Source organism: Trachurus japonicus, chromosome 10 (assembly GCF_045865225.1).
Source record: "Trachurus japonicus isolate A0001 chromosome 10, Traja_1.0".
Classification (NCBI taxonomy): Eukaryota; Metazoa; Chordata; class Actinopteri; order Carangiformes; family Carangidae; genus Trachurus; species Trachurus japonicus.
Window position 1 is genome coordinate 14,502,092 of NC_140916.1, and position 26,326 is coordinate 14,528,417.

At 40.0% G+C, this 26,326-nt stretch overlaps 2 protein-coding genes across 5 annotated transcripts; both read right to left on the bottom strand.

Moving 5' to 3' along the window:
• Positions 1-777: 777 nt before the first annotated feature.
• On the bottom strand, positions 778-13,313 carry lamp2 (lysosomal-associated membrane protein 2). 4 transcript variants are annotated; one of them, XR_015036882.1, is made up of 10 exons: positions 13,183-13,313; positions 10,020-10,135; positions 9,393-9,600; positions 9,119-9,280; positions 8,758-9,008; positions 8,159-8,278; positions 7,446-7,500; positions 7,172-7,342; positions 1,130-3,407; positions 778-1,099 (listed from the first exon to the last, which is right to left on the bottom strand). XR_015036882.1 is itself a non-coding variant. In XM_085789385.1 (9 exons), exons 1-9 carry the CDS (start codon positions 13,226-13,228, stop codon positions 3,265-3,267), a joined length of 1,272 nt encoding a protein of 423 aa, XP_085645511.1. In that variant the 5' UTR covers positions 13,229-13,313; the 3' UTR covers positions 778-3,264. The 4 variants fall into 4 exon arrangements, 3 of the variants coding, with proteins under 3 accessions (XP_085645511.1, XP_085645512.1, XP_085645513.1); XM_085789385.1 differs by having other exon boundaries at positions 778-3,407; XM_085789386.1 differs by lacking the exon at positions 778-1,099 and having other exon boundaries at positions 2,019-2,213.
• A 274-nt stretch (positions 13,314-13,587) lies between these two features.
• On the bottom strand, positions 13,588-26,124 carry cul4b (cullin 4B). The gene is made up of 20 exons (XM_085789368.1): positions 25,102-26,124; positions 23,940-24,055; positions 23,733-23,836; positions 23,565-23,634; positions 22,407-22,480; positions 22,151-22,313; positions 21,508-21,597; positions 20,150-20,232; positions 19,998-20,065; positions 19,741-19,859; positions 19,443-19,635; positions 19,244-19,348; positions 19,036-19,146; positions 18,859-18,944; positions 18,633-18,740; positions 18,400-18,513; positions 18,198-18,303; positions 17,916-18,088; positions 17,675-17,827; positions 13,588-14,835 (listed from the first exon to the last, which is right to left on the bottom strand). Exons 1-20 carry the CDS (start codon positions 25,616-25,618, stop codon positions 14,740-14,742), a joined length of 2,649 nt encoding a protein of 882 aa, XP_085645494.1. The 5' UTR covers positions 25,619-26,124; the 3' UTR covers positions 13,588-14,739.
• Between the last annotated feature and the right edge of the window lie 202 nt (positions 26,125-26,326).

A 26,326-nucleotide genomic window follows, 5' to 3' on the forward strand; every position in this document is an offset into this window, starting at 1 on the left:
TAATTCCTATTCTCAGCAAAACATAGATAAATAGACTTTCATCCATGGAAATTAGTTGTTTGCTAGAAAGCACCATACCTCTCAATAAATGTGTTTGGATTAATGCTTATTAATCTTAAGGGTAAAGTATCTTTGGTAATGCACACATCACATGAAATATGGCCTTATTCGGTGCAACTGAATTCCACAGCAAAGCTACCAGATGTGGTAATAACTGCAGCTAAAGACAAAAGGGATGTTAGAAATGTTGCAGGTATTTGGTCATAAAATAAAAAGCATTTAATGATGATGCTGCAGGATGAAAATTAACGGGATCATTAGAGTTCAACCCCTCAATACCATGGATACCTGAGCTGAACATCATGTCCGTCAATATCTTAATCTGTTTCAGTATATTCAGAGTGGTGGACCCTCCTTAGTTTGTTTTTTTTAACTGCAGGTCCTCTGGTTTTGTGGTTAATGTCATCTGTAAAAACATACACAAGACACAAACGACTTGTCTGTCTAGTGTAAGTTAAGTAGCTCAGTCAGTTTACAGTGACCGCTGTGACCTCTGGGTCAACTTGCATATCTGCCCACATGCCAGTCATAGCTGCAGAGACAGTCGTGCCACTGTGTGCACCATTACAGGTTATAAAAAGCATGTCGTTGACCAAAGTCGAAGGGACAGTTTGAACCGCCGCAGCAGGTCACGCGTTAAGATTACAACCTCTGTTGACCTTTGAGTTCAGTTCAAGTCACAAGACGCTCTCGACACGTTAAAAAGAATGACAGTGATACAAAACAAGAACGAAACTTTATTTAATTTGTTCCCCGCTTGTGTTTGAACAAGCTCATCATGTCACATTCTTCATCAGATGGAGACAAGCTTCAAGCAAAGCAAGTCAGAGGTGCACAACAGAAAGGCACGAAACTGTCGGGGTGGTGGGTGATGGAACGTAGAGAACTGAGGGTCGTGTAAATGAAACGCTGTGACTTTTTTACTCGTGGTCCTCGGACTTGAACTGCTCATGCTGTTAATGTTTGTGTACCATCACGTGGAGGGTTAGTGAGGGGATCTTACTCAAACCAAAGTCTTAGCTGTTTTCAAACTTGATTTCTGGTGAAAACCAGCTCCGGGACTCACTACTCAAAATATGCAACATGTTAAAGCTTTTTTAAAATGACAAGAGTATGATATAAAGGAACAACACTATTATCAATTAACCAAATACTCACATGTAAATCTTTGAGGAGTAGTGTGCAATTTGAGAAGAGAAAAGTCTTAAATCCTCTAACATGAGTGACATAAACATAAAGACATAACCTTAAAAATCTCATCAAAAAACAAAACAAGCTGGTCCCAAAGTGTCTTGATAAGTTTAGTGTCCCTTTCATCAAGCTACAATTTAAGTGACGATGTGCAACAGGTTCATTTAGCTGCTAATTAATGTTACGTGATGGTTAAAGAAACGTGAAAACAGTAGTGGCGTATGGGATGTGACAAACAGAGGATCTATTAGCTTGCTCATACATTCACGTCATCAAAAATCAATGTCATTCATTCTATACAAGAGAGTAATTTACACATATACTATATTACAGCACAGGAAGCGAGAGGGAAAAGCCTCTCTCTCTGGAAGGGGGAGGGCTCAGAGGGGGAGGAGGTGGACGGCTACTTACAGCCAATAAATTTAATTCTTTTAAAACATGCAATCTATAATCAAACAATGCAATATCGATCATAAATGTCTTGGTAATTGATTCAGTCATTGGCATCAAAGCAAAAACAAAGGAAACCAGTGGGAGAAGTTTTAAACTGGGTACGAGAAATAAGCTGGAGGTTTTTTTTCTTCTATTTTCTTTAGGGAGACGCTGCCTCAAGGGGGGAAACAGAAAAAAGCACAATTTTTTTTTTTTGGGAGGGGGATGCTTTGGATGCACTGACCGCCGGCAGGGAAGTGTGGTTTTGGGGGGGAAGGTCGCGTTTAAGAGCTGCAAGGGTCAGAAAAGGTGCGAGAGGGAAGAAGAAGGAAAAGAAGCAGCCGGGGGAGGGAGGGAGGGAGGGAGGGAGGGAGGGAAGGGGTCGGATTATACGGACTGGTAGCCAGTGCGACTCTTCCTCCGGCCAATCAGGTAAGAGATAAGCACAAGGATGATTAGGAAGCTGAGCGCCACGCCCACTGCAATGGGCACCAAAAAGCTCAAATCAGAGTCCAGGAAGCATTCCTCAGCTGACAGACAGACAGAGGGACAGACAGACAGACAGAGAAAGGACACAGAGACAGAGACAGCAGGTTAGTGGTTCAGTCGGCAGAAAAACACCACTCAGAGAAGCACACAGAGGGTTAGAGGCCGGAGAAGCAGCGAGACACATCAAAACCTACACAAAGTGGAATCAGTGTAAAGATAAGTGTTGATTAGAGGAGAGGGTTATTGAAATAGTTCAAAGGCACAACAAGGAAATTACAGAGGTGGACATGACTTATTATTATTATTCTCTATAGGATATGGATAAAGGAACAGAGTGACATTTTGGGAAATACACAATACTATTATTTTTTGCGGCGAATGAAGCCACAGCCATCGGCCAGTACAGCTTATCTGAGCATAAAGACTGGTGATGGACAGAAATAGCTGGCGTGCATCTGTCCAAAGGTATATAGGTTATATACTGTATATATACAGTATATATATAAAAAAAACCTGCTAACGTGTTGCATCTTGTTTGTTTAATCTGTACAAACACTGAAAAGGACATAACGATGTTGTCAATAAAGAGCACAGGTAATTTAAACACTGAGATCTGACAGTCCTCACATGTCCAGACTGTCACTACGTTCCTGTAGCAAATTAATACTTTTATAGCGAACAGTAGCAGCTTATGTGTCTTTCTATTTTGTTAGAGCCCATTGAGTATGAAGCTCATCTCTGCACACTGGCAACGTAACTAGAGTACATGTAAAACTGCAAACACCCTGAAATTATCCTCAATAAGATCAGATTTCGCCCACTTTAAGCCGTTTTGTTAACATTTAATTTCTATGCTGCTTTTTTAGTTTGGATGAAATAAATAAGTGCATTTCCCAAAAATGTCCAACTGTTCACTTGCGAACAGAGTCAGGCAGTCGACAGCGCTGAACGCTCCGGTGGAAACATGAGTGTAACACATGTTGGTAACATCTTCACAATTAGTTTAAGGCAGCGTGGCAAACAGGAAGCGAATCACTGACTATTCCTTTGTGTGGCATAAAGATGTGAATGAGGCAAAAAAAAAAAAAAAAACTAGAAGGACTCGTAGCCGGTGGCCATGTTTCTCTTTCTCCCGATGAAATAGGCCAGCAGAACGATAACAATGAGTATGAGGAGGGAAACTCCGACAGCTATGGGAACAAGGAAGCTCTCCCCGACGGCCTGGCAATCCTCGGCTAGACGAGAAGTGAAGAGAGCAGAGAGGTGAACATTTCACAGGCTGAACACAAGACATGAGAAGAATGAAGGGTTAGTGTGTGGACTGCAGGGAAAGAGGACCGAGAATTTACTGCATGAACAGCAGCACCGATCCAATTTGACAAATGAATAAACATTTACTCGAGTGTCCAGGACAGCAATGCATTTTTTATTTCCATGAATCTTAAAATACTAAAAAAGCTCCACTTCAGTCTGACACACAATTTGAAATCCAATTTGTTCAAGCCAACAGTGAGAAAATGGAGATGAAGTCAGCAGTCATTGGTTTCCACATAACACACATTAAACTGGTATTTGATTAGATGGTCTTGCAGCATAAATTCCCTTTGCTGATCATTTGTGTGCAAAGTTTTTTAACTGGAAACAGGGAAGAGAATAATGAGCCGAATAGAAGCAGGTAACAACTGTATCTCCACAGTATTAATGAGTTAATGCGCACAAAACAGGATGTTATCTTTGAGAAAGGCACGGTTGTCGTAATAACGAACCGGTTAGATTATTTATTGAGAGCCAGATATATATAATATATATATATATATATACACATAACCATACACATTTAGATTGATGCTGCAAAACCATCCTCATAATTAAGGCAACTGAGTTTATACAAAGCTGAAATACACGACACAGCAGCAATCACAAGCAAAACTCAAAGCTCAGGTTTGATTTAGAGCTAATATCCACACATACGTACAATGTCCTGGGCAAGCGGATTTTATAAAGAGACATAAAAATGCACATATTTCTAGTCTTTTTTTTTTTTGTCTTCAGCGATGTTTACTGCCTGCTCCAGTCCTGAGTTAAGAGTTGGAACAAACAAACAGCGCGCAGCTAGAATTAAGCAACAATACACAGCTACGACCATGTGTCACATTGGCTTTCCATCTTTACAAAAAATACACATGCTGGGGCTTTTCCTTTGTCCCTGACACGACGTCACTGAAACACTGCACTGGTTCTAAGAGTTAAAGGCCCTGAAAAGTTTAAACCCATCGTTGTCATCATACTGACAGTTTTGGTGCACTAATCTGGATTTTGCACTTATCTGGATTTTGTTATATTTGATTCATATGCAGGCAGATCGGCCCAAACTGTACAGGACTAGGTTCATACTTTTAGAGCTAATCTTGTGTAAAAAAATTTAAACCACTCTCATGTCTCTATTTACTGAACATGATGGTAGTTGTCGAGCCGTTTGCCCACGTTTCTGCTCTCCTTTTCTGCTCTGATTGTTTCTTGCGCAGTCAGAGATTTTCAGGGTCTTTAACGTCTCCCCTGATCCAGCCACAGCTCTCAGCGCTCAGGCCAAGCCCGGGCCTATACACAGGTGAAACAATGTGACAACAGTCTCAAACATTAACGCAAAAATATAAAGAGCGTCTTAGTGCATTTATATGTAAATATCCTCGTTTCAGTAACGCTTTTGCTGAAAGTGAACATCTACACAATAGTACTATCCCTTTTCTAAACCTAATGCCAAAATAGATTGTGGGTGAAAAAAAAAAAAAAGTTGACCTTTCTTGTCAGATTCATTTTCTGGCCCGAACATGTGCAAATGTAAGAGACCTTTTCCACAGCAGACATTTTGACATGTCGTAGCAGGAAAAGCGCAGGTGGAATTAATGACATCAACAATGGCTTCATCCCATGCAGCTCTGTCGGCTCCAGGGTCTTTACGCAGCCGTCGTTAACGTCATTAGTTCCAACAAGAGCTTTTTACTGCTTCAAATGTCGCCCATGAAAAAGGCCTATTAATGTTCAGACAAACCAGACTTTGATTTCACATTCTTCAAATGATTGGAGCCACAAAAATCAGGACAACAATCAACCAGCGTTGCTCCTGCTCTACAGGGGCAAACATGGGTTAAAGCGTATGTATCTCCTTTGACAACCCTCTAAATGGATAAGACCTTCATCCATGGTTATGAATCTCTTAGAGCAAAGAAAAGAAAGCTGCCCGGCCATCTTCCTTTGATCTTTTGTGCAGGAAAGGCTGTTTAAATCCCGTGATTAATGGTCAGTCTTACAGGTGTCAAGGTCAATAAATATGAGAATGAGAAGTCAAACCATAAAGAGGTGGCAAAAACTAAAATGTGCACAAGAATTAAATGATGACAAATGCAAACAAAAAAAAGGGAATGTCTGCACAGCAAGTGCAGGATCTCACCAAAACAAAAAACACATCTTTTGGTAAAAATGTGTTTACTATCCAGGGACTTTTGTGAATGTTGTTGAAGTCTTACAGTACCTGTACAACTCCAAGATCAAGATGTGTTGCATGCTGAACCTTTCTTTTTTATGTGATTGTGTTACTTAAAAGAAAAGGGGCTGTGTGGATCTTGCACTTGCTCACCAAAAAAAAACTAAACAACTAAAAAGAAAGACAAGACAACAAATCAAGAAAACAAAAACAAAAAAAGGAACACAAACATTAGGGGTGGACAAGTTTGGTCCTTGAGAATTATAATTACCCAACCCTCCCTCTTTATATCGTTTTTTGTATGTTTTCTGTCCTTATTGTTTGCATTAAAAGGAAAATTGCAAATTAAATCTGTTCTGAGTGCATTTAATGTCTCATAATGACCAATAACTTCAATATCAGCAGATTGTAAAATCTATTTCTTCTGAGTTTTCCCATCAGATGCATCATTTTAGGTTTTAGTTTCAACAGATTTTAAAACCCCAAGGACCAGGCTTGGGAGCCCCGTGAAAAATTCAGGATTGATTTAAAGGGTCTGGTATCCAACATAAGTCTTTCTTCGACCAATCACGTAAGCGACCACTACAATGAGAATCAAGCCAGCCAGAGCAGCGCCAACAATGATTGGGATTAAGATGCTGGTGTCATCCAATGAACATTCATGGGCTGCAGATAAAGAGAGAGTCAGTCAACAGGTGCAACAGTGATTTTCTGATTCACAACACAACCTGAGAGACAAGAGTGGAGCAGGTCACAATATCTGATATCTTCTTTTAAAAAAAATCAGCTTGGTTTCCCCAACTGCACCAAAATACAACATTTAACCCCCTCCACTTAAAAGCTGTCACACAGCACTGAAGAGATTCTGTAGGAAGTAACGTGGATGTTTCTGAACTGATCAGGAAAACAGACTTCCTTTTCAGGAAGTTGAGTTCAAAGTGCCACAGGCAGAAAACACACAAACCAGATGTCACTTGTTTTTCAATTTAACATCTGCTTTGCTTCACATGTGCAACTTTAGTGTCATTACTACAAACGCTCTTGAGATGGACTTTGATTAAAACAAAATGTGACTGACAGCTATTGGCACTAAAATTAGAATTTCAATCTTAAACAATCTTAATTTCAATTCAAAACTTTTTAAAAAAAAGCATAAAATCCTAACAAAATGATTTGGGGAAAAAGTAAGGGTAATACTTTTACTGGTTTATATTTTCTTTGGAAATATGTAATCATATTGTACACTCCACTGACATGTTCTCATTTCAATTCTATGTTATTTTCATAAAATATAACTTGAGCGTTACTTAGAGTTATCTGAACACATAAAAAGGATAAGGTATGAATAAAAAGACTATTGTCTTAATAATCATAATAAATAAGATGTATTTTGTAGCTTCAAAGAAAACAAAAAACAACTTGCTCAGTCAGTCTTGTCCACTCTCTTAATTATGTAACAGTTTGTTCAGGTCCCTGCAGGTTCTGTTTAAATAGACATGAGAGAAGAACGTAACGTACCTGTGCTGAAAACACCCTTTGCGACGCCGAAGGGCTGCACGTGTAGGTTGAAGGTGAAGAGGGTGAGCTGGCCGGTGATGGTGTAGTTCTGCTCCTTGTTGCACATGTAGGAGCTGCCGACAGACGCCTCCCACAGACTCAGGTTGGTGTTCGCCTCGGTGAACTCCACGCCTTCAAACAAAACGCACAGACATGAAGAAAAAATACAACATCAGCCTTTTTTTTCTAATAGCGTGGCCTGGTCTCTGTGTGTAGATTTGATTCTTCTAATTACCAGAACTCGTCTTTGCAGTCACGTTGAGAGCATGCAGGCGGAATTTCGATGTGTCCTGTTAGAGGGTAAAAAATAAAAATAAAATCAAGTTTAGAAGCAGAAGTGATTCATCTTGAACACATGAAAATCCCTGGCAGCTATCTCAGCAACCAGACATCCAGGATACAAACATTTCCCTTCTCTTTTGAGTACGGAGTACACAGACCGTTTTGTTGCTTCCTTCTAACTCTGTGAGGTTATATAATGTGTGTAACTCTGCTGTGTTAACTTCTTATCCTTTTAATTTAGCGATTTTAAACCAAGTAGGAAAGATTGTTCTGCATGGCAAATATGAAAAACGAGAAGATATAAGCGGGGAAAACTAAAAAGATTGTGAATCACTGATCTAATCAATAAACTGCATATCAAAAATATTGTAAACTGGTTATACTGCCATGTATATATCCCAATCCATTATCCCATTTTGTGTAAAAAAAAATAAAACATCACATTCACATCTGTACAGTAAAACCAGCAGCTTCTTCACTTCACTTCGGTCGTAGCATCAGTTCACCTATCAGCACTAGTAAAGCTCTTTCTTTTCTGTTATATCTAATTTGATTGATTCAAACAAAACCTGGAAAAATGTCAGATTATTCCTTTAAAACTAAAATCTTAAATATCATCACATGCCAGAACTCCACGTTGTTCTGTCAAATCTTTATTCGACTTACATTGGTGAAGGTTAACACGATGGTCATGGTGTCGGACGTCAGCTGCAGCTCGCTGCTGTTGAGCCCACAGGTTCCAGTTGCGTTGGCTGCGTTGGCATCGAGGTTCATCTCCTGATATTTCTACACCAGAAGGAAGAGAAGGGGAATCGAATCAAGCGGTGGTCTATGGGCTAACATCTGTACTGTACACAGTGTTTCCCACACATTTTTTTTACGGCAACGCAACATCGTTCCGTTCATTCATCTCTGCATAGCGCTGTTTCTTATTGGCATTCACACACAGAAGCGCGCGCCGCATGCATGACAGCAGTGCGCGGTAAAAGCGAAACCTATATGCAGTATTTGTTCTTAAGGTATGGAGGAAAAGTGTTGTAAGTTTGTTACCTCGATAAATTAATTTAGTAATTTCTATTTAATTTGTGCACATTTTAGTCATTAACATTAAAAACACACTCTTTTTATAAGTAAAATAAGAATAAAAGGTAAAAAACAGAATTTCCAAAAATTAAAACGGAAAAAAAAGAATTTGGGGAAAAAATAAAACAGATTTTATAGGGCACTACATTAGGGCGTTATTATTTTTGTGTTGATGACCGTACCTCTCCTTGCTTGAAACCAATCCGCAGGCCGAAGTTGGCCAACAGGCAGGCGCTGTCGTTGCCGGTCTTGATGCTGTAGTTCCCGGTGGTGGGTGTGGGGAGGGTGGGGGTCGGGGTGGGGGTGGTGGGGGGAGGAGGAGGGGCAGTGGTGGTGGCGTTTGTGACAGGAGCTGCGGTGGTTGTGGTGGTAGTGGTGGGGGGAGTGGTGGGGGGAACAGGGGTTGTGGGCACATCTGCTTTGCAAGAGGTGACTGAGAACAGACAGAAGGGATCGTCGTCATCATCACTGGAAACATTAGAAACAAAAACGTGGAAATATTAACGGCCGGGGTGAGAGATGTGTCGCTGCAGATCCACTTACTCTCTTCACTCTTGCTGCCGTTACTGACAAAAGCCTGTACGAGCACGTTCCACAGCGTCATGTTAACAGGATCGGCCCGGAGCGCCTCTTCACTCTTGCATGAGTAGCAGGTATTAACGCCAACGTTTGCGATCTGAGGTTTCACGGTCACAGTTTGGGTTTCTAAAAGAAATTCAAACACATAACAGCATCAGTAAAAAAAAAAAAAAAGCCTTTCATCCACATGTTTACTTAATTTTTTTGGAGGGTTGGAATTGTGACAGGTGGAAATTACCATTTGAGAGAGCATCAGGGAACTGAGATGAGTCGTTGAGATTGTAGATGAAGGTGATGAGGTCGGCCTGGTACTTATCTTCACTCATGGTGAAGCTGATGCTGAAGGAGTGTCCCTCTCCGAAGCTGAGCTTCAGCAGTGAGCTAGCGGCCTCGCATTTACTCTCATCTTTGACTTCACTGGGAAGTTCAATCTTGACGGTTTTATTCTGAAATGAGAGCAGAGTGTAACCTTGTATAAGTTTAATGTTAAATTAAATTAAAAGCAGACTTTTGCTCATCATCTGAAGGAATTAACAATAATAATACCAACAACTACTCAGAGAGTCTAAAAATACCCTCAGGATAACACAGGATATAACAATTGCAGGATATGCACCAGGAAAACACACTTAAGTAGATAAGTGCTGAGTAGCAGGAAAGAATTTGCTTCGTCATGACTTTTTTCCATGATGATGTTTGCTTCCACAAGACTCATCTGACAGTCACACCTGTGTCAGTGGCCTGACAAGAGCAAAGCTGCTTGGCTAAGCTTTCATCTCAGAAGGGTACAGCGTAAGCTTATGTAAACATAGTTCAGTCACGGTTGAACATCACGGGATCACTGTGACCAACACCAGACACTCACCTCCTTGCTTTCCGTTTCATATGTGACTGAGAAGTTGACCATCAGATTGGCATAGAGGCATAACTTGTCCTGCGAGTCTGTGACATTCACCTCAACGCCACGTGACGGCTGGAAGACTGAAGAGAAAAAAATAAAGTTTATTATTATTATTTACACATTACTTTTCCCCTCTACAGTATAGCTGAAATAAAACCACTGCATATAACAGAGAAGAGTCCATTTAGGACTGAATAAGTGGAAACTAGACAGCTCATATACACCAATATGACAGACAACTAACACTTACAGGCCGATTAGACACGAGTATACCTGTCGTGAGAGTGCATTTATGAGCCCTTCCTGTATATAAAAGTAATGCAAGCCCCCAGGATGACTGAAGTGGATTATAAAACACTATACAATGTCAGAGAAGAGAGGCCAAAGTCCATTAAGATAAACTATACGGTTTGTTGCCAACTCACCAACTGTCATAAACCAGAGGTAACACAAACATATATAAAGCACATGACATGAACTGAAACTCACGCAGATGTTTGTGACCTGGCTATAAAAACTGTATTTCAGGCAGAGACATGTAAGGTGAGTCTTTCTCTCAGGTGTCATAAATCACAGATTCTGCTGCATTGCAACTTTTTTTAAATTGACATATAGTTTAATAGGTGTTTTAATAGCTAAGTTATAGCCTGCATATATAGTCATATTTTCCCAGCATCTTAAGTTAAAGGCTGGTTTCTCCCTACAGTTTATTTTGTTGACAACTGCCACCTAGTCGTCCTTTGTTGGAGGGTTTGGCCGCAGCCATTTCCATGTGATGGCTTTCTTGGCAAAGCAGATTTTAAAGAGATATTCATCCCGAGTCATGAATGTTCTGGGATTTTGCACATGAATAATGAGACAAAAGAGCAAACCACTCTGATAACAAAACATTTGTTGGACATATACAGTTGTGTTGTGTTTGGAGTTTTGTGTTTTGTTTCAACATTGCAGCTCAAACAGTTGCTCCCCAGTTGATTAATGAAAAAGTAATTGACAAATATAGTTCACTGATTGTTTTCCCCAAGGTCGTTAAAGCAAAACATTCAACACATACTGAGACAACAGCTTTTCAAATTTGCTGTTTATCCTTCTTATCACATGTAACACTCAGTGTATATCTTTGGATTTTGGACTTTTGATCAGACAAAACAAGATCTTAAGATATCGTTTCACTATTGTCACGTTACATTTCTAGGCTTGTAAAACTGGCTGCAACCCTACACATTTGTTATACTTAATATTAAAGGCACTAAAAAAAATCAACCATGAAAGGAATCACATACACACATAAAGTAAATGTTCATACATGATAACAACATTTGCTGTGGCAGGATTACTGAAATTCCAGTGATTCAGTGCCTGATGGGTCACAGCACATGATGTGTAATATTGAGCGAGCGTGTTTCCGTGCTCATGAGTGTCCTGGTTTTAAGTCTGGGATACATAGACAACAAGGAACCCGGCTGTTGATAACTGTGTAAACATTATTATAAAAATTCAGGTTGTTATGTGTACAGAAGTGTCTTCATATGTCATCATCTGTGCATAAGCCTCAATGTGTATGCAACAGTATTGTAGGGTGGAACCTTTTCTAATCAATATCAAATGCATTTGCAGCAGGCAAGTTTTTTTTTCTCATTCTTGCCAAAAAACAATATAACAGCACCATTTATCAGCAGTGCAGCGAAATAACTGCATACAACCTTAGCTAATATCAACAGGGGGATGAAGTTAATTTCTTATTTAAAACATCAATTTAACAAGTGATTGATTGGAGGAAGCCAGCCTGCTACATTCAACTATCAAACCACTACCGCATAATGCCCGATACTTTTTCAGTGGCTGCTATTGTGACTGATTGATTTATTATGTAAACTTCTTTCGTTAAGTATTTAATGGATTACTGCTGATGTTATGAAATGTTTTCTTTTCTTTTTTTTTTATATATGTATGCGTTTTTATACAAGCCAAAGACACATTTTCTGCCTTTGCATTAGACAATAAAGTATTTCTATTTATCTATTTAGATATTGAGGGCTGTTTCGATAATAATCCGTTGTTCTTTCTCTGTTATTTTTATGTGTATATCACAAAACATAACTGGAAGGTATTTTTTTCCTCGTTCTGCTGTCACGTGCCAACTTACTGTAAACCTCAAAGGCTGACAATGCTAACTTGCTAATGCTAACTATTTATTTTTTATTTTTTTAATTGAGCAAGTATAATATACAGAACCAACACGGTATTAATTGATGCAGAGCGGCACATCAATAACATCACAAATAGACAAAAGCATTGTATAATAATAATAGATCATTACATAAATGTAGTTTATAGAAAAGATAAATGATGCTAATGCTAACTGTTTCAGCCAGTTCTCACAAGTGATGTCGCAACGGGTTTATATTTTATTTGATTATTTTTTATTTTACTCTTCTTCACCTCGGTTTATGTGGCTGACATTATTTAACTGCGAGACATGACTCAACCGGCCCAATGTTTTATCATTAGCTCGAAGTTAAAGCCTCTAAAACATGTTATTCAACCGCCGGGCTAACAGCTAAGCTAAGTTAGCTCTCCGACCAACACAACACGAAATAACAGCAACAGTTTTAACATTCAAGCTAAACTGACAACTGTTTTTAATGCATATTTCGGTTGCCCTGTGGTGGTATGGAAAGATAAAACAGTAGATAGACGGACACAACAACAACAGCAGCAGCCGTCTGCCTCACTGAGCCAGTTTTTATCTTGTTGACGTAGGTAACAATTAGCAGGCTAACAAGCTAAGCTACATTAGCACAACATCACGACCGGGCTCCTCCTCTAACGAACAGCTGATGGTTATTTTTTTTAAGGCTTGTAAAGTAAAATTAACACACAACAGGTCACAGTTATGCATACAAAACTGAATACAAGAGAGATGTTTGTTTTGTTTTTTTTAAATCCTCCCAACCCGCTGTTAGCAGCATTTAGCCGGAGCCCAGCGGCACCAGGCCCGCAGAGTCCCGCAAGTTTAATCACGTCAGTTCGCAGAAACGGACTGCCATCTTTCCTATTTCTTCTTTTTTTTTTAAAATCACTTTTTGCAGTTCATTTGAGATAAATGTAATATAATGATACATACCGATCCCGGAGGCAAGGAAGAAAACAAATGCAGCATATCGGGACATGGTTGCCTGGTGGTTTTGTGGAGTGTCAGTTAACGAAGAGAGAAGGTGGAAAGTGCCCGACAGCGACGCTCAGTCAGCGGCGTTTGAGCTGAAGCGGAGCCGCTGCTGCCGACTGTACCAGGAAATGTAAGTCATATGACTGCGACCAGCAGTGTGTCAAAACCACCCAGAGGTGTGGACTAACAGTGTATCTTGAATCCTCTCTTTCATCTTTTGCAGAGTTAATCATTATTATATTGTGTGTGTCGTTTCAATCTTGCAAGAATGTAAATGTTTAATGGCTCCAGTTAAAAATGCTTACTATAATGGGCAAGACAGAGAGACATGTTTAGAAAACAATGACCAATCATGAAAGAAAATCTGATTGAAACAGTTATTTTAATCTGAAGCAATAAATCTAACAGACTCATACAAACAAGGGCATGTCTAATCATTAATCATATTTTTCCTCATGTTTTGAGGGGATCCACTTCCACTTTCCGGCAAAGGCGTGCAAGCCCCACATGGAGACTTACAAAAAAATATAGTGTATGCATGTGGTGTGACACCAGTGAAGGTGGGGAAATGGGCTCTTGATGGCGTTGTGCTTTTGGTATACTTTTCTAAGGGTTTACAAAAACCAAAAAAAAAAAAAAAAGAAAGCGGTTGACTGTCTGATGGGCTCATGTCACTTTTGTGAAGTATGTACAAACACATACAAAGAAAAACAAATGAGAAACTAAAATGTATATACTTGAACAACTGAACTGTTTAGCAGCTTGAATACACCCTATAACAAAAGAAGTGCTCCTTTTTTTTTGGCACAAACTCTGCTTTGACTGCTTTGTGTGTTCATGATCACCAGCTTTGTCAAATGGCTACAGGGCCTTAAAAAGTTTAAACTTTGCTGCAGGATCACACATTTGACACAAATATTGCAAAAAAAGTTGTCTAATCTGAATGTTAGTCCAATAGTCCCACATTTGACACTGGCTGAAGAAACAAGCATCAGATTTTTTTTTTTTTGATCCTTTTCTTTCTTTCCTCCAAAGTGTGGTACATTTAGAGCATTGTTAGGTGAGTCAGCATTTGCTTGGGATACTGAGTGAACAAAAAGAGAGAAAAAAAAGTGACTTGATAACAAAGAGCATATTGATTCAAACTATGGACAAAGAAGAATCTAGGTTTGAAAATAAATATTTTTCCTCTCCATTAAAAAAAAAAAGAAAGAGCAAACGGAACAACATCTGTGTCTTCTTTGTCTGTCCACAGTCGCCCAACTCTCTCAGAGGCATTGAGAAATATGGACAATATTCTCTTTTCAATGGGCATGCAGTCCACAGGATCACAAGACCCCTGACAAAAAATCCTGTGGAGCAGTATCCATTCACTTGTCGGTCGCTAGGTTGAAGATGATAATGGTTAACATCCACTGGAGCAAAATATTTTAGAGACCGATCACTCAAGAGCAGCTTTCAGCCTGACTAGACCATCTGCATCTCCTTTTCTCTGTCGTTTCTTTTTTTCTTTCGTTAAGCCACATAGTTATACTGGTTGGAGTTCTCCTTGTCACGCTCCATATAGTCCCTGTCGATAAGAGACTCTATCCTCTTCTTCAGGTCAGCAGGCTGGAAGAGAAGAGGAAGAAATAAACACACGGGGCACAGGTCAGCGTCTTTGGTTGTTCTTATACTTGAGTGTCCATGTAATCACAATGAGTGTTTACATGGACTAAAATAACCAAGGCCGTATTTATCAAGCGTCTTAGAGCGCCATTTTAGTCTTGGGTGCTGAGAATTTGTGGAATTTAGTCTTCCTTTAAAACTTAACAATAAAAACTATTCCATGAAGTGATGCTTAAATGCAAACCAATCACGCCATCAGTGGTTTTGTCCACAAGGTCCACTTCGTAGTCTTCAAATACAGTGTTTTTAATGAAAATCCCAACTCACCCGAAGCTCTGGGAGCTCTAACATGAGTGATCCTATTGTAGCCAAACCAGGTATAGCCCTCCAAGCAGATTACAGGACATGATAAATGAGTTTCATTAAAGGGATAGTTCAACATTTTGGCAAATTGGCCCATTGCCATAATCACATCTCGACTATTGCCCAGCAGTTTGGTCAAATGCCACTGGAGACATGTTAAATAAACTACAATGTATACAGAATAGAGCTGCCCGCACAATACTGAAGTGTGACTACAGGACAAGTATAATTTCTATGCACAAGAAGCTTAACTGGTTACTGGTCAAAGACAGACTATTGTACTCACTGTTTGTTGTTATTTGAAATATATCTGTCCTAAAAACACCTGTTATCTTGTTTAAAAACCTAGTTTTTAGTGCAGAGAGTCATAAATATATCACCAGACATGCAGCTGTAGGAAACTTTACATTACCTAAAGCAAGATCTAACGCCATCAAGCGTACGGTTTTGTATAGAGGTATGAAAGAATGGAATTCACTGCCGAAAAATATCAAACTCACCACAAACACAAAGAAATTCAAAATATTAATAAAACAGCATTTATCAAAGTAAGACAACATGGTATATTTATATATGGAGTATATTTCGATGGATATATGATATGTGTTATTATAATGTATATTCTGTAGAATGAATGTATATACAAGTATGATGTGTGATGTGTAATGATGTACAATATACATATATGCAGTGTTTCCCCCAGAAAATTTGTTAGTTAAGGTGGTGTCTGACCTGTCGACGGGGGGGGGGGGTAGCGCGGAGATCTGTTGACGGGGGGGGGGGGGGGCGGATCGATCGACGGGGGGGACGCGCCGTGCCGTATTAAAGTTTCGCTTTCAACACGCGCTGCTGTTATGCGTGCGCGCTTCTCTGTGGTGTGTGTGTGTGTGGATGCGGCCACCGTCCGACGGGGGGGGGGGGCGCGCGGCGGCGGCGAATATCGCTACATTTTTTTTTTTTTTTAAGATGTTAGTTTAGGCGGCAGCTCTTTGTTGTTAACGCGGCCGCCTTAACAGGAAAGCGCTGCGGGAAACCCTGATATGATATGTAGAAATGTGGGTAATAGGATTAGTATGTGAACAATTAATATAACGAAGAAGGAATGAAGCACAGTTAAGAAATGTAAACACTTATTCTGTTTTTGTTTTGTTAGGTGAAGCATATCGCTCACTTGTTTTTTTGTTTTTAATTTTTATAATGTTTATGTTTTGTGTTTTCAACTGTATATTTGATACTGTTGGACCCCAGGAAGAATAGCTGTGGCTTTGCTGCAGCTAATGGGGATCTATATAATAAACAAATCTAAACAAACAAATCTCTATAGTCATAGTAGTACCTTTAATTGTCAGTGTGAGCTATTTTTAGAACGGGGGCACAGAGGCCTATGGGATTTCTTGGTTTCCCTAATCAAACTCATCAAACTCATCAAATACACAATCCAACAACTCCAAAACGCTCTCGTGGACAAGTTGTGAGCTGCACATTCACCACGCCATGAGATAATAACGGAACGTTTCGAGACAGAGTTGTTTTCAAGGTAAATTCATGCGAAACCACTGATGCGCGTTCCTGTCGAGGGCAGTTTTTTGGCAAGCAGTCTCTGCATTTGCCTCAAAAACAACCCTGTCTAGCAGTGTTTTTGGGAGTAATTCTAAGAAGCTTCATAACACAGCCCCAGGTTTCTCTGTGTGCATGTCAGCGTGGTATCCTGAATATGATCATAAATGGGATATGTCTCATAACCGGGATACTCAAGTCCATGTCAACTCACTGATAGAAAAATGAATTGGTGTTAGCCAAGGCACTTTCCAGGAAAACAAGTTACTCATTCTTGCAAAAAAAGAAAAGAAAAGAAAAAGCCTTAAAATAACTCTTAATCTGACTCCAACAGGACTGTCAGGTTAAATAAATTTCAGGTTACTTTCATTTATTTAAAAACTATATTTATACTGTGCATCTCAAACTAGAATATCATGTAAAAGTCAATTTCTAGTAGTTCAAGTCAAATATCCCTAACCAGATATTGAGTGCATATAAATGGACATATTTTCAGAAGGCCAACATTTCCATATTAAAAATGCTTTTTTTTTAGGGTTCTGTGTGTAATGGATCTATGCAATGTATTAGTTTCACATTTTGAATTTAATTACTGACATAAATAAACTTTTTATGATATTCTAATTTATTGAGATGCACCTGTATATCCTTTATAAACAATAATGCATTTATCGGCTGGACAGGTAATAGCAAATTTCAAAGATACTGTACGTCTCAACAGATTTAGAAACTGTCCTCAATTCATAGCTTGTCCAGCACAGACCACTGAAAATGTAAGTATCATAAGTCTGTGGTCAAAACTGTTTAGAAAACCTGAAAAGGGATCCTAATAAAAAGGGCTTGTGTATTTTTATGTATGGTATATGTGCAAACACAATGGGATCACTTCATTTTGTTTGTATTATAAATCCAGTGTTATTACCTTGACGGGGAACTTGAGCTGGTTGTACACCTCGGACATCAAGAGATTATGGCTCAGAGTCTTCCTCATCTTCATGATCCGCACAATGGCTGCATCGATCTGGTACTGACGATCCTGAAAGACTCGTTCTGTGGTGCTGGCTTGTTCCTCCACCTGAGGTTAAAAAATGCAAGTAAAATCATTTCCCAGTATCTTTTACAATATTGAAAATGTGGAAACAAGTGTCTGTCAACAGCAGTACCGTTTCTTTCATCTGGATCTGGTTAATTTTGATCCTGAAGAGCTTGTGTTTGAAGTCGTCGTTGCAGGAAAACTTGTCCCCATCCTCTACATCTTTGCTTTTTGGGACTTTGGTAAGGACTCGTGCTTTCCCACATGCGAGTGACTGCAGCGTCCGACGCAGTTCACTGTCCTCTGTTAAACAACAGAAACAAGTGGTGTTTTATATCAGCGGTGCTGAATGGAGACTACATCACAGCACTTATTTCTGCTGTTTGAGCCAAACTGACATGATGATACAAACCTATTCCCGTTGCCAGTTTGATCTCCTCCAGAGTGAACTCCTCTCCTTCATTAAACATCAGTAGCACAAGTGTTTGGAAAAGTGACACCTGCAGCTCCTTTTTGCCCTTTAGTGAGTAAAATCAAAGAGAACAATTAACATTTATCTGTATTCACTTAGGGAACAAAACACGACAGAGTATTCTTAGAAAGTCGTTGTCTACCTCCTTAAATTCAGCTTTTAAGACACAATGACCTAGTGTTGATTGCCACTGCAACTTCCTGCCGCTGTGTTTGCCCAGGTAGAAGGTCTTGAAGATCTCCTGCAGTCGCACCATCTGGACAAAGATAATAGAGGTGTTACGAAGCACCACCACAGCACATTTATTGCATGATGCGGTATAAAAACGACATGTTGTAAAAAAAAAAAAAAATTCAATATTTGCTCAGCACTAACCTCAGGAGGCAGGTGCACCTCCATTGGGACGTAGGTTGGCCAGTAACCCATAGTGAGGATGTTAACAGTCAGCTCAATGTTGCCAGGAATGTTTTGGCACTGCATATACTGCAGGGAGACAAATGAGACGTAAATGATATTCATGTGCCAACTCTGCTTCAGTCAAGTCTGAAACTGATGTCATGTGCATTTTCTTAAAGGTTTAACTCGCTGGAGTTGTTCTTACCTGTTTGAACTGCACCATGATGTCTTTAGAAAGCTCCATGTCCTTGAACATCCCCTCCAGTTTACTTGTGAACGCTGCTCCACATTCTGACGAAACACCAGAAATTCACCAGTCAATCGAGGCTCAGACTCAAAGATTCCCATTTTCCGATTCATGTCACATTAATGAAAAACTGACCATGTTTCAGCTTTGACAACATCGATTTTTCCGCGTCTACAGAGGCGCTCTTTCCAACCAACAACCTCTTGGCCAGATCCTTTTTGTAGAAGGCCTCAAAAACATCTTTACCTTCAAAGACAGGACATTATGATTACATTACATTATTAGGACCGTTCACAGAGAGGGAGAACGACTCAACTGAAACAAACGTAGATGAAAATGTTACCATAGATGAATCTAAAGATAATCATGATCTTATCCAACATCTTCTCCAGTTCTTCATCTGTTGCCTCTTTGTTTCCTGCCCTTAGTTTTGAATCCACATGTTTTGCTGTAAAACAGAAGCAGATTGGTAGAGCATGTTTATTTCTTGAAGATTATTATGTGATCATTTTAGAAAAGGGGGAAGATGCCCAGCTACTAACCAATGAGCTCTGCAGGTTTATTTGGCCGTTTGTTAATGAATGTTTCAAAAGCCTCTTTCATGGCGTTGACAAACTTCTCGTTCTTCATGAAGCAGATGTCTATGATGTGATCCACCTTGTCTTTAAAGTCCAGCAACTCCTGCACCATGGTTTTGTCTTTTTCTGGATTGATTACGATTGTGCTTCCAAAAGCCTAGATGTTGATTTGGGAAAGAAAAAAAAACGGTTATCAGTCAGTTATTGTTCAGCACCTTCACCCTCCATTGTGTTCAGTATTTGATCACTGTTGATGTCATACCTTTATGTACTCTATCCAGTGTTGCAGGAGGACCTGGACACCACCTCGCACTCGACTGAAGAGTTGATAGAGAAGAGAAAGATCCTGAATTCTGTTCTCATCGAGCAGGTGAGTCAGACCTGGAAGTTTGCAATAACAGGAAGTCAGAGGTCAGAAACAATATTCAGACAGACAGGAAAGCTGCATGTCAAATACATCTTAGACGTTTATTTACTGCTGTAATGCCATGCAGTCATTTCTAAAGCAGTGTTGTTTACCTTTCTGTAGAGTTGCACTGAGATGTTCACCCAACAGCTGCTTCTCCACAGTAGCAATGAGTGGTTTTCTAAGAGGGCAAAAATACTCAGGTTAGAAATGTGTCTCTGTCAGTGAGAAATTGCGAGCAGGAGTAGTACAGTCCAACACTCACTGTGTACTCTGGTCTAGATATGTGATGACTCTGTCGGCTTCCTCCTCCAAGCGCTTGTTGACATGATGGAGATATTCTGGGACCTACGAATAAGAGGAAAACAGTGACGTTTACACTGAGAATATACTTAATAAATGTATTAGATGTCTTGAGTAACATATGTTCCCCAATAGCGTCCATCTAAATGTAGCTAATGCATATAGGCTAACATACAGTAACACAAGCGGAAATCAATAGAAATGGATGAATGTAAGCAACAGCTCTCCAAAGTGGTTGTGGAATAAACTGAACATTAAATGCTTCAAGAAGGACAATTTACTATAGGACTATATCAGACTGCATTATTTTTAGTTAGGTGTACTGAATTAGCTGACATCTGCATGCGAAGGACATGATAAAGATCAGAGGGGCTGCAGGCTTTGCAATAACAACTAGACAAAGCATCACACTTTGAATCCAAGAACTAAGAAGAAGAGTGATTAATGTAACATATTATCTGAACTGCCCATCTATGATCAAATAAATTCTGTTATTACAGTCTTGAGGGATCTAAAAGATAGCACTGGCTCAGTCTGCCTCATTTTCTTGGACACACTAAAGTCAGGTTCAGGAGTTCAAGTGTTGTAAATTTTACATATTAGTGCTAAAACTTAATAAGCTGCACCTAATTTTATTGTGTGGATACCGTAACACGCTCTGTGTTTTTACACCTGGAGGAAAACATTAAACTTCATTAAAGTTCTAATGCATCAGCGAATAAGCAGAACCATCAGTTGCAAAATGAATGAATTTCATTAGTTTTCAATAGTTACTTTTTGTTTTTTCTATCAGGTAAAAGGTTTTCAAATGGACATAAAAGCCTTCACTCAGAACACAATGTTTACTGTGCCTGTACTGCATTCTCATCTACGGAAACATTTGGGTTATTTTTCTCTGCTATGAAAGATTTTCTTTTGTGGTTTCATGTCAGTGTGGTTAGATTGCATATTTTTTCAACATGAGCACAACATGCTTCCTTTCCATCATTCTCTGAGGTACTCAGGCCAAACCCATTTTAGATGCCTAAATGTATGAGCCATGACATTGTAGTGTATGATTCAAATATTGTTTTGTTGAAAAATTCCCATAATGATTGCCTCAGGCCCAAACCACACACAAGACGAGTTTGGCTTGTTTTGTCCAACCAATCCAACGATACTCAGTGTATAATTACAGATGATAAAGTTAAGACTTCCCATCCTGATTTTTGTGTGACAAGTCGTATGAGCTCTAACCATGTAGGAATGACATTGTCTGTATTCGAATAGCTAGTCCTTGAAATTCCACCAACAAAATGCAAAATGTGCACATAAAATCACCTCTCTCTCTTGCATCAGCCTCTGTCCCTCTGCAGCGTACAGGCGATTAGTTTCCTCCAAAAAGCGCTGCTCAAAGGAGTCTTGATAAATCTGTCAGGCACGGAGAGAACAGGTTTTATTAAATCCATTTGTCAACATGAAACTGACGGCTCATCACAAGCCGGTGCATTTGATAATCACTGACAATGAAGCCGACGAAACAACACTTTTCTTTGAAATCCAAGCAATGTGATTTTTTTAATAATGTTAAAGCAGAAGTAAGCGGAATGTTTGTGTTAATATAAGTCTTAAATAGTTATATCTTCCGACAGCAATCACTGAGTGTTTGGTCCGAAACACGCGTCTGTCAGTCACTCTGCTCTGCTGTAAGCCGAGGAGAAAACTTTCCTTGTATCCTACAACCTTTATCCAATGAGGAGAGAGAACGGCATAAAGGGGCGGTCCTCTCTGTGTGTGCAGCCAAGGGATGCGCGTGAATGTGGTGACGTAGGGACGAGGACCAATAGATCCATGACAAGGGCGGGGACTGCTAACTCCATCGGCTGACAAGAAAGTTAGCCAAAATGACCGGATCACTTACTTCTGCTTTAACAAATTTGTCACTTCATATCTGGATCATTGTTAAGATAATAATGAAAGTTACCTGCAGGTCAGAGAGCATGCTCAGCAGGCTCCTCAGCAGACTGCGGTCTATCGCCTCTCCATTTCGCTCCCTCTCTATGAGCAGCAGAATCCCATCGATGGTTTTACTCTGGACCTTCAGATCACTGATGATGTAGAACCTGAACAGCTCCAGACCCATATCCCTGCGGATCAGAGATGCTTGTTGTTCAACACCCACTTTAAACAGATAACATCATCGTACCACTGTACAGCCGTTAACGCAACGGATCACTCACCAGATTGATGGCAGCATTGAATTTTGTAAAACATAGGTGCGGTCCAAAAACAAAAATATACTCCTAATCATGATCTGTGAAACAATGAAAAACATCCAAAATGAGCAGGAAACACCGTTGACATTTTGATTGAAACATCTTCTTTGACCAGATTAAAGGGGTATTCCATCAATTTCACACCTCAAGTTCAATTTATATGTCAAAGGGAGTACGGCACTACCGAACAGAAAGCCTGTGTTACAAATGGGGTTGTGGAGTTGCTACTACAATGTCAGTTTCTCACTGACATTGACATTTTTCTGTGTCTGGGGTGTGACAAGTTCTTGCGTGCCAAGTCACATTCTACATTAATTATAATACACAGCTGGAGCTGCCCTTGGCTTCATGTGATTGGGGTATAAAGTTCAACAAATAGTGCTAAAATTCTTCATATGTGTATGTTACAGAGTCAACCAAGGAACAACAAGTCAGAATAGCTTGATTAGTCTTTCATCATAGGTCTTTCCCCAACTTTAAAGCAGAAGTAAGTGATATATTTGTGTTAATATAAGTCTTAAATAGTTATATCTTCCGACAGCAATCACTTACATAGAGTGTTTGGTCTGAAACACGGGTCTGTCAGTCACTCTGCTCTGCTCTGAGCCGAAGAGAAAACATTTATCTTATCCTACAGTTTTTATCCAATGAGGAGAGAGAACGGCATGCAGGGCTGTGTGTGCAGCCAAGGGACGCCGTGAATGTGGCGACGTAGCGACGAGGACTGTTATGGTGTGTTCAAGGAAACTCGTATTTTTCCGACTGTGAAGTCGTACCAGTTCGATCTGGTACGAGTTCACCGGTCGGAAGTTACGAGTGGCCGTTATAGTGACTTTCACCGGTAAAACAGGTCGGAAAAACACGAGTGGGTTGCCTGGAACGCTACAAAGTCGTAAGTTGTGACTTGAAGCTGTAATTTACGATTTCAAAAGCCTGCCTGGAACGCAGCATTAGCGAAAACGACCGGACCACTTACTTCTGCTTTAACAAACTAAAAGAAACTATGCTGTTGGAATACTCCTTTAAACGTGAAATGTAAATTACAAACAAACTGCATGGAAAGTGACAGACCCTCAAGGGATGTAGCACCCTACCAGTTGATACTGAAGTAATACAACATACCATTTGTCTGCAGTGATCTTGCCAGCACTTGTCAATTTTCTTGAGGAAGAGCACACTGTCCAGGGCGTCCGTGAGAACAGCGTTAAGGCAAAAATGGGAATTCATTCAAGGAATCTGGCACAGATAGATAACCAAAACAAATACCTGTTGATAAACTGTAAAGGATATTCTCTGAATTGATCGATCTGTGCCTTGATGTGGTCTTCACACACGGCCCTCAACTGTTTGTAAAGCTTGGCAGATATCTTATGGGAGCACAGGTTCTCAACAGCCTGATGGGGACAAAAAAAGGGTCAAAAATGAGTGTTTCTACATCAGTGCAAGGTGCAAAGAACATGTCATCCAATGTGAGCTTCCTCTGAGAAGTCAACATACCTGGTAGAGCTCCTCTAGATTGTACTTGATTGAAGTGCTGTTCTGTATGGCCTCCACCGCCTCCTTCAGCTTCTGCCAGGTCTCCTGTGTGTAGTTCTCAGGCAACTTGGGCTTTTCTGCAAAAACAAAAACACACAATGTCCTGACAACGCTGTCAACTTCTGCAGGCATTGAACGTCTTGCAGAAAGTGGACCTCTCTGGACCATCGTGCTGTGTCACCAGTGTCAGCAGAGCTATTTTAAAACAACTGTGTGTGTGCTTCTATTTAAAGTAGAGCTTGGTGATGTTGACATAAATATGAGACATTTGCATTAACAATAATATAAGTGTATGAGACAATACAATTTTTTTATCAATGAAACACTGGCATGCTGTATATGCTGACTATTTCTGAGTGTAAAAGACCCCATCAATATGGCATTTTTAAAATAACAACATTTTATCCATTTTGCCTACTTAACTGTTATTCATATGTAACATCACCTGGATTTGGGGTTGCTAAGAGCTCATTTATGATATTATAAATCTGGACAACTGAAGACTGCAGTGATCTTTTCAGATTCAATTTTAGGAACTCATTAGTTACTTTATTATTTCAGTGTTAGATCATCAATGATAATTTGGAGAAATAGTTTGTGTCAACTCCAAGTCTAAATATCTGACAATACAGAAAATCAAGCAACAAACCCAAACATGAACTTAACTGTAAACTGAATACATATAAGTTTTGGACAGTCACTCTGGTTGGAGGGAAACTATATCAGGTGTTTTTCCCCCCACTCTTTCCTGGCTGTTAAGATAGAAAACTACTGATTCAGAAAGTGTTCATCTGATTATTTGGTAATGAAAATAGCTGATAGTTGCAGCTCCAGTTCATAGTAATAGATTGAACCATAACCCATTAAATCAAGTAAACTCCTGAAATCATAGTGCAACTTTGAGTCCAGTAAAGACAATTACAAACCCTGTATTGTCTCTATTTCTGAATATTTCAATGCAGTGCTAAATTAAGGACAGCCTCACAGAGCCTGAGGGTTTGTTAGCAGTTGAAATTAAGTTGTATTTTGTAGACATTGATTGTTTTTTTGTTTTTTGGAGCTTGTTATCACATCATCCACCACACCACACCACAGTGCATCATCATCTGCTGCTGCTTGCTACCTTTGAAGTTCTTGATGACTAGTTTCTTGGCAGCACCGGGTTTACTGTTGGAGAAGGTGCCGGACCCTGCGGTTTTCGTCAGTCCGTTTGCATGGTGCCCCACGCCACCGGGCAGAAACACGGCTTTGCTTTTGTTATTGGAGCACGAAGCAGCAGCAGCGGCGGCGGCGGCGGCGGCAGCAGCAGCGGCAGCGGCAGCAGCCTCCTCAGCCATTTTCACATCCAGTCCAATGAAATCCACTGAATCCTCAAACCTCAACTTCTTCTGAATGTGAAGCGGAGTGGGAGAACAGGAGGAGGAGGAGGAGGAAGACGAAGAGGAGGAATTCAGCAGGGTCTTGTTGGGAGGCGAGGGGGAGATCGTGTCAGTAGTGCCTTCCCTCTCTGAGCCGTTTATTTTCCTCTTCTTCGGAGATGTGATGTTACCGCTGTCGTTTTTGACATCAGTAGCCGCTGGTCTAGCCTCCTGCGTTGGCGGTGGTGGGGGGTTAGGGGAAGATAAACCTGTTGGAAACATGAAAAAACGGGAATACTAATTCTTTCACAGCCCAGTCTTCTTCTGATCCCGAAACTTGCAGGTTTGCCGGAGAGGGCAGGAGGAGCTCAGTGTCGGAGAGCTTGAAGCGACGTCAAACGCGGAGAGGTTTCACACGAGGAGCTTTATCTGGTATTATATATATATAAAAAAAACAGATAATGAATTGCTATAACTATTCAGCTCTACTTGAGTCTAGCTCTCTGGTCTCTCTTTCTTGTTATTGCTGGCAGGAGAAGAAAGATGGTTGGCTATTGCTTCCTCTTTTTTTGCCTCTCTTGTCTAAACCGCGTTGTGCAGTCGTTTCAGTTGGAGCCGTTAATTGAAGCGGTCGTTAAAGAAAAAATATTTACAAAAAGAAATGTTGGCTATCGTTAAAAATATATACATATATATTCCCTCACATCATAGTAAAACACACCTAAGTACACACGGGGAGAATCGCTCATAAAAAGCTAGTTGGTGACCTCACCGGAAGTACTTTGTACAAAAGTACTTTTTGCACTGGCGTGTTTTTTTCATTCTTTTTTTAACCGACTGCTGCGCTGTGACCGCTCCGGACACAAGATGGCGCCCGACTTATTATGGTTGCACTCAACACGTTCTGAATTATGTTTTGCACTACTCTCTTTTCATTCATTATTTTGTCTGGCGCACTATTATTTTTTTCTTATCATTATTATTATTTTT

Bases quoted from the DNA above. Each gene is read 5' to 3' on its own strand.
- cul4b (XM_085789368.1), bottom strand. From the start codon at position 25,618: ATGTTTCCAACAGGTTTATCTTCCCCTAACCCCCCACCACCGCCAACG. The intron at 18,514-18,632 runs GTTAGTGCTGAG...ATCTTTGTCCAG, and splicing joins AGGTGCACCTGCCTCCTGAG to ATGGTGCGACTGCAGGAGAT. The intron at 17,828-17,915 runs GTACTGCTGTTG...TTTTAACCTCAG, and splicing joins AGATCCAGATGAAAGAAACG to GTGGAGGAACAAGCCAGCAC.
- lamp2 (XM_085789385.1), bottom strand. From the start codon at position 13,228: ATGTCCCGATATGCTGCATTTGTTTTCTTCCTTGCCTCCGGGATCG. The intron at 9,601-10,019 runs GTGAGTGTCTGG...CTCTCATTTCAG, and splicing joins ATGAAACGGAAAGCAAGGAG to AATAAAACCGTCAAGATTGA. The intron at 7,501-8,158 runs GTAAGTCGAATA...ACCCTCTAACAG, and splicing joins TCGTGTTAACCTTCACCAAT to GACACATCGAAATTCCGCCT.